Source organism: Diaphorina citri, unplaced genomic scaffold (assembly GCF_000475195.1).
Source record: "Diaphorina citri unplaced genomic scaffold, Diaci psyllid genome assembly version 1.1 scaffold2935, whole genome shotgun sequence".
Lineage (NCBI taxonomy): Eukaryota > Metazoa > Arthropoda > Insecta > Hemiptera > Psyllidae > Diaphorina > Diaphorina citri.
The window spans coordinates 14765-25852 of NW_007380348.1; the positions used below are offsets into that span (position 1 = coordinate 14765).

The window sequence follows — 11088 nt, forward strand, 5'->3', positions numbered from 1 at the left end:
CCCTATTATGGAGAAAGGCCCTTATCTGCAGGCAGACCAAAAAGTCGCATAATTCCCTTACAAACTTTACCCTAGTATGGAGAAAGGCCCTTATCTGCAGGCAGACCAAAAAGTCGCATAATTCCCTTACAAACTTTACCCTATTATGAAGAAAGGCCCTTAGATGTTGGATGTACCTATGAATAAATAAAAAAAAATTATGGAGAAAGGCCCTTATCTGCAGGCAGACCAAAAAGTCGCATAATTCCCTTACAAACTTTATCCTAGTATGAAGAAAGGCCCTTATCTGCAGGCAGACCAAAAAGTCGCATAATTCCCTTACAAACTTTATCCTAGTATGAAGAAAGGCCCTTAGATGTTGGATGTACCTATGAATAAATAAAAAAAAAAAAATCGCATTGATAATTCCCTTCTTACAGATTTATCTGAAGCTGACCGGACTCGAATCCTGACCTCCGAGTTGGAGGCCGTGTTCATGTGAGATCTGAACATTGCTTTGGCATCAAATCATGGTGTGTGAAGCCACTGTACAAGTTTGTCTATCAAGAGCTCCTCAAGATTCGTGAGAACAAAACTCACAAGAGACAAGCCTTGTTTCGTAAGTCTTTGCTTAATGGTAGAGATTTGGGTCTAGGCATTAACTGGCCAGTTAAATTAGGTACTTATATTAGCTTAAAAAAAGTCTTATTCAGAGAACTTAAAATCTAAACTTTTGAACTTACCTACAGCTTCTGGATAAGGGGTGCATGTGTACCTACCATATAACATTATAACATATAACCCACCAGAATGGGCATAGGGCATGAAGAGAGAGGGAACACAGGATAGTAGAAAGCAAGCCATTCCGAGAACAAACTATCTGTTCAGGATAAAATCCACCCGGGCGGGAATCGAACCCGCGGCCTAGCGCTTACAATGCGGACGCGCTACCAACCAAGCTAACTAGGCTGGAGTTAAGGACTCTGTAGTGTCAGTCATATGCCTAGGTATGATTGACTTGTGCGTAAGATACGAAAAGTCCTGCCCTGATTTTGTGAAGATATGTTTCTAATGTTTCACAGCTGAGGAGCGTCAGAGATGTGAGAACCTCCTCAACACAGCCCTGCTCCTTCACCCAGAAGTGGCCACATTCTGGAACACCAGACGAGAGTTGGCCACCCGAGGACATCTAGATCCCTACACGGAGCTTAAATTCTGCTCTCTGGTGTCGTCGTTCAAACCGAAAACCGCGGACGTCTTTGTGTATCGGAGATGGATTTTGAGCTCCCTGCTGAAAGGTAAATAATGTAACTAAATTTTCACTTTTTTTTTTATAGAATAGAATATACCTTGTTTATCCTGCTGGGATAGGACTGAAAAGTCCCATTTCCCCCCGCAGTCTAACCTAGGTCTACCTTGTTTATCCTGCTGGGATAGGACTGAAAAGTCCCATTTCCCCCCGCAGTCTAACCTAGGTCGAATATACCTTGTTTATCCTGCTGGGATAGGACTGAAAAGTCCCATTTCCCCCCGCAGTCTAACCTAGGTCTCATATATTTTGACATTATGGGGAACACATATTACAACAGATGAACACCCTGATTAATTAGAAAAAAAATAATAAAATAAAAATAATGATTATAAGAATACCTACTTAAAAGAGAGAAAGAGTTCCCGTCTAAGTCTAGTCTTGGTCTTCTGTCGTATAGTCTAAAAAACATACCTACTCTAATAAATATCGTCTAAAAAAGCATAAAAAAGAAAGAAAAATAAACAATAAACACACTTTATATATTAGGGATTCTTAGCCGGCCTACAGCTTAGTAGTCCTAGTACCCTAGTAGTTAGCTTGGAGAGTAGAGCGTCTGCCTTCTAAGTGCTAGGTCGTAGATTTGATTTCCATCCAGGGCGAACTTTACCCTAGTATGGAGAAAGGCCCTTATCTGCAGGCAGACCAAAGAGTCGCATAATTCCCTTACAAACTTTATCCTAGTATGGAGAAAGGCCCTTATCTGCAGGCAGACCAAAGAGTCGCATAATTCCCTTACAAACTTTATCCTAGTATGGAGAAAGGCCCTTATCTGCAGGCAGACCAAAGAGTCGCATAATTCCCTTACAAACTTTACCCTAGTATGGAGAAAGGCCCTTATCTGCAGGCAGACCAAAAAGTCGCATAATTCCCTTACAAACTTTACCCTAGTATGGAGAAAGGCCCTTATCTGCAGGCAGACCAAAAAGTCGCATAATTCCCTTACAAACTTTACCCTAGTATGGAGAAAGGCCCTTATCTGCAGGCAGACCAAAAAGTCGCATAATTCCCTTACAAACTTTACCCTAGTATGGAGAAAGGCCCTTATCTGCAGGCAGACCAAAAAGTCGCATAATTCCCTTACAAACTTTACCCTAGTATGGAGAAAGGCCCTTATCTGCAGGCAGACCAAAAAGTCGCATAATTCCCTTACAAACTTTACCCTATTATGAAGAAAGGCCCTTAGATGTTGGATGTACCTATGAATAAAAAAAAAAATCGCATTGATAATTCCCTTCTTACAGATTTATCTGAAGCTGACCGGACTCGAATCCTGACCTCCGAGTTGGAGGAAAAAAAATCGCATTGATAATTCCCTTCTTACAGATTTATCTGAAGCTGACCGGACTCGAATCCTGACCTCCGAGTTGGAGGCCGTGTATCGGGCCGCTACGAAATACCCGAATAATTACAACGCTTGGAATCACGCCCACTGGTGTCTCGAACTCGCAACTCCCGATCTAAAACTCCAGCTCCTGTACTTGTCCGATAGCTGGGTAAGAAAATCAAACAGCCAGCCAAGCCAGCTTGGAGGGTAGATTCGTAGCTTAACTTGATCCTTTAGGGCTATCTAGTCCCTACATCTAAGCCTCAGATTGGGCTTTTTGTGTATGATGCTTGGAGGGTAGATTCGTTGCTTAACTGATCCTTTAGGGCTATCTAGTCCCTACATCTAAGCCTCAGATTGGGCTTTTTGTGTATGATGCTTGGAGGGTAGATTCGTTGCTTAACTGATCCTTTAGGGCAGGGGTTCTCAACCTTTTAGTAAACACGTACCACTTGAAATTTTCAGAGATTTTGACGTACCACCTTATATTTATATATGGCTAGCAAGGTGGAGGTTGCAAGATCGAGACCCACTTACGACATTTTTTTAATGATGTTTCTTGATTCGTTCAATAATAAAATCACGATTTTTTTAGTTTCTTATCAATTATTTTGATTAATTATAGTCTTAAAACCCCACCATTCAACATTTTTTAGGTGTTTCTCAAGGTATGTCCAAACATAGGTGTCCAGAAGTCACGTCAATGGAAAATTGCTACCAAAAAAACTGGCACACATGGTGTTTCTCAAGGTATGTCCAAACATAGGTGTCCAGAAGTCACGTCAATGGAAAATTGCTACCAAAAAAACTGGCACACATGAGCAGTGACTGACCAGTGTTATTACAGGGTTAGGTTAAACGCAAAAAGGAGTTTTCACAATTAGAGCAGTGATTAGTGTTATTATAGGGTTAGGTTAAATACAAAAAGGAGCTTTAGGGCTATCTAGTCCCTACATCTAAGCCTCAGATTGGGCTTTTTGTGTATGATGCTTGGAGGGTAGATTCGTTGCTTAACTGATCCTTTAGGGCTATCTAGTCCCTACATCTAAGCCTCAGATTGGGCTTTTTGTGTATGATGCTTGGAGGGTAGATTCGTTGCTTAACTGATCCTTTAGGGCTATCTAGTCCCTACATCTAAGCCTCAGATTGGGCTTTTTGTGTATGATGCTTGGAGGGTAGCGCGTCTGCCTTATTTAAGTATTTTAATAGCTTAGTTGGTAGTGCGTCTGCCTTGTAAGCGCTAGGCCGCGGGTTCGATTCCCGCCCGGGGCGGATTTTATCCTGATGGGATAATGTTCGTTCTCGGAACGGCTGGCTTTCTCCTATCCTGTCTTCCTTCTCTCCTCGATTTCGGGACGATAAGACCATAGCAGTTAAAGTTCCCTCTGTCAAACCTCTTAAAAAAAAAAAAAAAAAAAAACCTCTGTCAAACCTCTTAAAAAAAAAAGCATTTTAAGCGCTAGGTCACGGGTGCGGTTCCCGCCCGGGGCGGATTATATCTTAAACAGATAAGGTTTGTCTTAGGAATGACTGGCTTTCTCCTATCCTGTCTTCCTTTTTTATTCGCTTTCGGGGGCGATAAGACCTTAGCAATTACAGTTCCCTCTATCAATCTTCTTCTTCACTTTTTCCCGTGTTCAGATGGGGTCGACGTTTTTCGTCAGCCCTGCGGTGATTGCTTTTATCCTGACATTTGGTTTTGGCCACAAAAATTTTACGAGTGGACGGATGCCCTTCGCACTCAACCTTTGCTATTTCTTTAGCAAAGGAAATTTCAGACTGGTATCCTCCCTGGTTAAAGTTCCCCAGCCAGACAGTTCCCTCTATCCATCATCTTAAAAAACTCTTCTATCATTTATTTTTACAATTATTTCAAGCTCTCGATTCGAGGTTAAAAATATGGGTGGGTTTAAATTTCAGATGTCATCCCATGTAAGTGACCACAGTGTGATGCAATTTCGTCAGCAGTTACTACAGAACGTACCAGAGTTGGATTGGTGCCAGGGCAGTCTGTGTGAAGTATGCCCCGCCTGGTACAAGGAATATAGGACCTCCCACCACGTGGAAAATAAACACACAAGTGAGTCATCTCTATTTTGCCAGCCTAGTTAGCCTGGTTGGTAGCGCGTCTGCCTTGTAAGCGCTAGGTCGCGGGTTCGATTCTCGCCCGGGGCGGATCTTAGTTTTGCCAGCCTAGTTAGCCTGGTTGGTAGCGCGTCTGCCTTGTAAGCGCTAGGTCGCGGGTTCGATTCTCGCCCGGGGCGGATCTTATCCTGAAGGATAAGGTTCGTTCTCGGAACGGCTGGCTTTGTCCTATTCTTCTCTCTTCGATAGACCTTAGCAGTTAAGTTCCCTCTATCATTCTTAGGTATCCGTCTATCCGTTGTGTTGGTTCTTTGCAACGAAGAAAATTAAAAACGGTGGCATAAAAAAGACCCTTTTATACTGCTGGCGTAAAAGGGACTTTTCCGTCCCATTCGAGCAGTATAAGCAAGCTATTCTATTCCTATCTTTTCCCCATTTCCCAGTCCCAATATTCCATTACCTATCAAATATAAATAAGACTTCATTTAGACTGCGGGAGTAAAGGGACTTTTCAGTCTCATCCTAACAGTATGGTAATGGTAATATTATTACTTTTATTTAACAATAATTACAAAACATGATGAATAACAATTGAACAAGCAAAATGACAAACATAAAATGTACAGATTAATTTTTTGCTATGCTAATCAATTGTTCGTTTTTTAACATAGTAAGTATTATAAACCCAATGTGGCTAAGCACGGGTGGGGTTTATTATTTTTAATTCATCTTTTTCCAATTATTTTTACAAAACTCTTTTCCTTGCTCTTTTCCTTGTTTTTTCTATTCTATTTCAGATCATTTCATCCATGAACTCGCGAGCAATTCACAACTAATCGCCTCCTACCCCGGCCACGAAGCTCTGTGGTACCATCGACGCTTTCTAGTCCACGAGTTGGGGGTTCGATGCGATCCGAACCTTGTGCCATGTCTACGGGAGCAAGAGAGACAGGCAGGTGTTTCACCGGACGACGCGGACTACAAACTGAAACACCTGAGGTGGATGGACAAGTTCCTATTACCGCGAGAAGGAAAATAGCGCCGTTTTTTTTGGTGTTTCTCAAGGTATGTCCAAACATAGGTGTCCAGAAGTCACGTCAATGGAAAATTGCTACCAAAAAAACTGGCACACATGAGCAGTGACTGACCAGTGTTATTACAGGATTAGGTTAAACGCAAAAAGGAGTTTTCACAATTAGAGCAGTGATTAGTGTTATTATAGGGTTGGGTTAAACATAAAAAGGAGCTTTTTTTTTCATTGTCGTTGCTTCTGAATAATTATCAAATATAGTCGACCGGCCGTCGATCGGCGAGGTGAATCTATCTTGTCGAGGCAGTGTGGACGGTTCAGTCGACATCGATCGATGGCCGGTCGACTATGTGTGGACACACCTTTAGATTGTATTTTTACTTTCTATTTTTTGTGATATTAGCGTAAAATTGTGGTTTGTATTCGGCCTACAGTGAACCGTGTAACCAAAGTCCCAGTCACATTATAGTTTAGGTCACACTCCTGTTTGTTTGTCTGTCTGTCTGTTTGTGTGTATGTTTCTTTCATTACCGACCTACAAGTGAAATCTACCTATCTCATATGTTTCAGTAAAGTTTTTAACGTTTCAAGTTTATATATTTTTACAAGCATCTACCCTAACAAGGGGATACAAAGGAAACAAATCATAACATTTTTTTTTTTTTTTTTTTTTTTTTTTCATTAATAAACATTTATCCACTTTCCATAGAATGCTATATTTCGTACATAAAATTTATGTCAAAATACAAAGAATAAAAATCATCTAAACTTTCGAAATATTAATCAAATATAACCTAAAAATAAAATATAATTAACTTCTTGAATTATTTCCTCACAGCGAAAAACAGAAAACAAATTGATTTTGGAACAAAAGTTAATATTGTTTATGGTAAGCTTTTTCGAAACTCGTTGAAAAATTTCTGCTAATAAAGGTGTGTAAAGAGTGAGTGAGTTATAAAAAAGAACTACTCTTTTCAGTGAACAACTCAGTGATGAAGAGTGAGAGCCAAGAATCTGACTCATTGACTGAGTAGTTCACTGAAAAGAGTCGTTTTTTTTTTCATAACTCACTCACTCACTCACTCTTCTCACACCTCTAAAAAAGGGAAAGAAATGAAATAGTTAAATTAAAAAAAAAACAAAAAAAACAAATAGCCTAAAAAGAAAATGCTAGATTAGATGCATTAAAAAACGTGAGAGAAGGATTAGGAAGGAGAAGAGAGCAAGGAAAGGGAAGGGGCTTATTCCACGAAGGATTCTGCACATCTCACTCCACGAAAAAACGTCCTAATGTCAATATTTTCCGCTCGTGAAGTAAAAAGTGTGGAGTCGTTTTTGGAACTTGCCCAAAAGGACATTGAAATTAATAAGTGAATGAATATGGACGAAAATTGAAAATGCACGTCCCTCTAACACAGTCCAACTGCAAATTTTTGAAATAATTTCAATGCAAGGCACTATGTATGCAAAAAAGTTGTTTACAAATGTGAAAATTGACAAATTAAGTATTTTTTTCAAAAGCATAAAAAGTGACTTGAATTGAAATTATTTCCAGAAATCGAAGTCACTTTTTTTTTACTTTCTATTACTAATGTATAGCGGAGCTACCTATACTTATAATGAGAAAGTATATGGGAAATGAGAAAGGTAATGAGAAAGTACTGGTAAAGAGAAAGAAAGTATCGGTCCAAGGTTTCAAAATTGGGAAACGGTCACTCTTTTTTTTATACATAGTGCCTTTGCTTTGAAACGACAGAAGGTAATATTCCTTCGGTAATGAGAAAGTATATGGGAAATGAGAAAGGTAATGAGAAAGTACTGGTAAAGAGAAAGAAAGTATTGGTCCAAGGTTTCAAAATTGGGAAACGGTCACTCTTTTTTTATACATAGTGCCTTTGCTTTGAAACGACAGAAGGTAATATTCCTTCATAATACGTATTGATCGAAAAACGGAAATGAAAGAGAAAGGGCGAAAGAAAGGAACCTTGAAGAACGGCAAGAAACACCAATTTGGCAGAGATAACGCGCATCTTCTTTGCGCAATTCCCATGGTGGGAAATAGGGAAATGGAACATTGCCTGGTATTGTACCATTTCCACATTTCCCACCATTACCTGAAAATTGCGAAAGGAAAACACGACTATACTAATGGTTCGCAACATTTTACTGTTCACAACTGTTGCAAAACAAATGTTTCCGGTCTAGGCATTAACATCGGCAAACATTTTGGGGTTTACATGAGATTAGTAAAGGTTTAATTTAATTTAAATAAACCATAATATTCTTTTTAATTTATACTCTAAGCAGGTAAAAAAAACCATTATGGCCAATATAATAATGACTTAATGACATCTAATTCCCTTTTACCTTATAATACCGTCCCTATTGCACATGGGTAAATTTAAACAAAGCCAATTCCTAGATAACATAAAATTATCATTATTTTAGATTTTTTCTCAATTCCTAAAGTAGTCGATATAAAGTTATTTATTACTTTCTATTACTAACAGTATAGCGGAGCTATACTAGTAATGAAAGTTTTGCAATCGGTCCAAATTTTCAAAATCGGGAAATGAGTGGAAATATCCGTTTTGGGGTCCCCTGATTCCAAAAAAGTGGTTTTTAGCCATTATTTATTTTTTTAGTTTTTTTTTCCTTCCCATTTGATTTTTCCCCCAAAACCATTGCACCACTCCAATTACTATAAAGGTGTAGGTATTTTGAAGTTTCTTTTGGGAAACCATTTCTTTTTGGAAACTGAACCCTTCGGTTAGGAAAGCGCCATCTAGATTTCCGATGGTTCAGTACAAGCACCACCACGCCACCGTGGACAAAATACACCTCTTTGTTTCATTACAAATTTTCATCAGTAAATGGTTTCTTTTAAATTGATCCCAAGGGCAAGGAAATCCTAGAACCCCTGACAAATGGAGTGTGCCTGAAGGCATGTGATGTGTTCCAATCCACTCCAGCCTAGATTTTAAAAACGGAGTTCAAATACGGGAAGAAAAGTTTCCTGCTTCAAAAGGCCGCCGGTAAAAGTGTAAAAACGTTGTCATGTGTTACAAGTTACAAGTCAACTCCCTACGAGACAGTATCACATGGGTTATCCAAGTCTGTACCTGGGCGAGAACGGAACGCATCTGGCAACACTGCGCAACACGTCACAATGATGTATGCAACACTGCAATGTCGACTGCAACACTGCAATGACGTATGTAACACGGCATGTCAAGTGTAACACGTTGCAACACGTCACAATACTGCAATAATGTTCCATCTAATGAAACCGTGCGTGCCAGACCTGAGAAAAAGAAATGAAAATGGGACAGGAACTTTTAGGAGAGCTTCTCATTTTCTTCTACATAATCATTAATCAGTTATATGCCAATGGAATGGCAGATCTACATAGTTATGTATTTATAATTGAAATTAGCAAAAAAAAAAAAAATCTTTTCATTTTTTGGATTAAGCAATCCGATTGGTTGATTTCAAAAGATTAAAAAAATTGAGCAAATCAGAATTATTAGGTCGTGACGTCAGAAAAATGATCTCCCTTCTCTGGAGGTAAATCTCTACGTTACTCTTTTCTTCAAAAAAAGGTTAAATCTTACCTAAAATATATCAGGACACCTGGACCAGTCTTGCTTACTCTTGCACTCCCAATACTCGTTGGTATACTGGTAACTAACTTCCTGGGAGGTCTCATCTATTTGTCGCCTGAACCATTGAGGTCGATACGAGGTATCTTCTGAACCCCCTGTAACACAACGATTATGTAGAAATGAAAACCCACGGAGGGCAAGCCTAGTTATCTTGGTCGATAGCGCGTCTGCCTCGTAAGCGTTAGGCCGCGGTTCGATTCCCGCCCGGGGCGGATTTTATCCTGAACGGATAATGTTCGTTCTCGGAACGGCTGGCTTTCTCCAACCCTGTCTTTCTTCTCTTCGATTTCGGGATGATAAGGCGTTAGCAGTTACAGTTCCTGGGGGTAGTTGTTTTTATTTTTTATTTTTATAGCAGTATGTGGTAATTATTCAGTAGCCACGACAGTGAAAAAAGAGCTCCTTTTTGTGTTCAACTTAACCCTATAGTAACACTGGTCAGTAGGTCACTGCTCAAATGTTGAAAGCTCCTTTTTTCGTTTAACCTAACTCTATAATAATACTGGTCACTGCTCGAATTTTTAAAGCTCCTTTTTGCGTTTAACCTAACCCTATAATAACAATGGCCACTGCTCATTTGTGACAGCTCTTTTTTGTAGCAATTTTTCATTGACGTCACTTCTGAACGAGTACCCAATATTTCTCCCCTCCCAAGAAAAAAGGATAACTTACCTCCACTTCCGGAAGAAACGCCCGCTATTCTCTCCTCGAATCTGGCCATTTCCTCTCTCCTCTTTCCTCTCTGCTTCTCCTCCAGACGTAACTTCTCCTCGGTAGCCTCATCATAACAACCCACCTGTAACACATACAATAGTTGGTCGAACGAATATTAAACAAATTAGATAGGTACATATGTACTGATCGAATAAACTACGGGCCACATAATTCCCGGAGCAGAGGTATGTTTGTTATTTAGAATTAGAAATGCAAAGGAATTAGTTATTATGTTACTAGCCGAAATCCGTCGGATTTTTGCTAGTGAGTCCTTAAGGCATGGCCGTCCATGTCACTCATCCATTTAGTGGTCTTGCTCGGCGTAGCTTAACAAAAACGAACCGGAAAATAGCCTATAACCTTTACGGGAGTGCAAGCAATAAGTTCACAAAGTTTCATAGCAATCGGGTCAGTGGTTTGGCCAGGCACAAAGTTCGAACACACAAACAAACAAACAAACAAACAAACAAATATTCATTTTTATATATTTGATTAGGCCATTTTCCCAACTGTGTACCAATAAACTGTAAACATATGTTATTCATTTTTATATATTTGATTAGGCCATTTTCCCAACTGTGTACCAATAAACTGTAAACATATGTTATTCATTTTTATATATTTGATTAGGCCATTTTCCCAACTGTGTACCAATAAACTGTAAACATATGTTTACATAGCGGGAGTAAAGGGACTTTTCTGTCCCATTCTGGCAGGGTAAACAAGCTATATTCTATTCTATTCCTGCAGGATAAACAAGGTATAGTCTCCTCTAGTTGCTACTCACTTGATTTGGTAATGCTACGTTTTTTTTTTTAAATCTAAAGTTTTATCAGATTTCGTAAACCGAGATTAAAACTTAAACGGAGTCTAAACTCACTTTGTGGCCCCGGGAGTTAGTCATTTACCTCGAGTAAGCGCTGGTCTGGCCTTAGTCTGGAGTCAGTGGGGGCAACACCTTCCTCTAATTCATTCAGTT

The 11088-nt window shown here is 39.5% G+C and overlaps 2 protein-coding genes and 1 long non-coding RNA gene across 3 annotated transcripts in view; 2 read left to right on the plus strand and 1 right to left on the minus strand.

Annotated features, from left to right (window-relative positions):
• LOC103519778 (protein prenyltransferase alpha subunit repeat-containing protein 1) overlaps nt 1-5924 on the plus strand; it is a gene marked incomplete in the record, with an annotated part of 8945 nt that extends 3021 nt beyond the window's left edge. Inside the window, 5 exon segments of the mRNA XM_008484863.3 lie at nt 475-598; nt 1062-1277; nt 2615-2784; nt 4536-4695; nt 5498-5924. Of these exon segments, the coding sequence (XP_008483085.2) occupies nt 475-598; nt 1062-1277; nt 2615-2784; nt 4536-4695; nt 5498-5739 (912 nt within the window).
• A 74-nt stretch (nt 5925-5998) lies between these two features.
• On the plus strand, nt 5999-8038 carry LOC113471755. Its single transcript, XR_003394337.1, has 2 exons — nt 5999-7489; nt 7646-8038. It is a non-coding gene; the product is annotated as an uncharacterized LOC113471755 (long non-coding RNA).
• Nucleotides 8039-8477: 439 nt separating this feature from the next.
• Nucleotides 8478-11082, minus strand: LOC108251822 (oxysterol-binding protein 1). Its single transcript, XM_008484864.3, has 4 exons — nt 11018-11082; nt 10068-10191; nt 9345-9490; nt 8478-9034 (listed from the first exon to the last, which is right to left on the minus strand). The coding sequence occupies exons 2-3, from the start codon at nt 10114-10116 to the stop codon at nt 9345-9347; spliced, it is 195 nt and encodes a 64-aa protein (XP_008483086.1). The 5' UTR covers nt 10117-10191; nt 11018-11082; the 3' UTR covers nt 8478-9034.
• Nucleotides 11083-11088: the final 6 nt, after the last annotated feature.

Excerpts from the sequence above, each read along its gene's own strand:
- LOC108251822 (XM_008484864.3), bottom strand. The coding sequence starts at position 10,116 with ATGGCCAGATTCGAGGAGAGAATAGCGGGCGTTTCTTCCGGAAGTGGA. Across the intron at positions 9,491-10,067 it reads CGTTTCTTCCGGAAGTGGAG|GGGGTTCAGAAGATACCTCG; the intron begins GTAAGTTATCCT and ends GTTGTGTTACAG.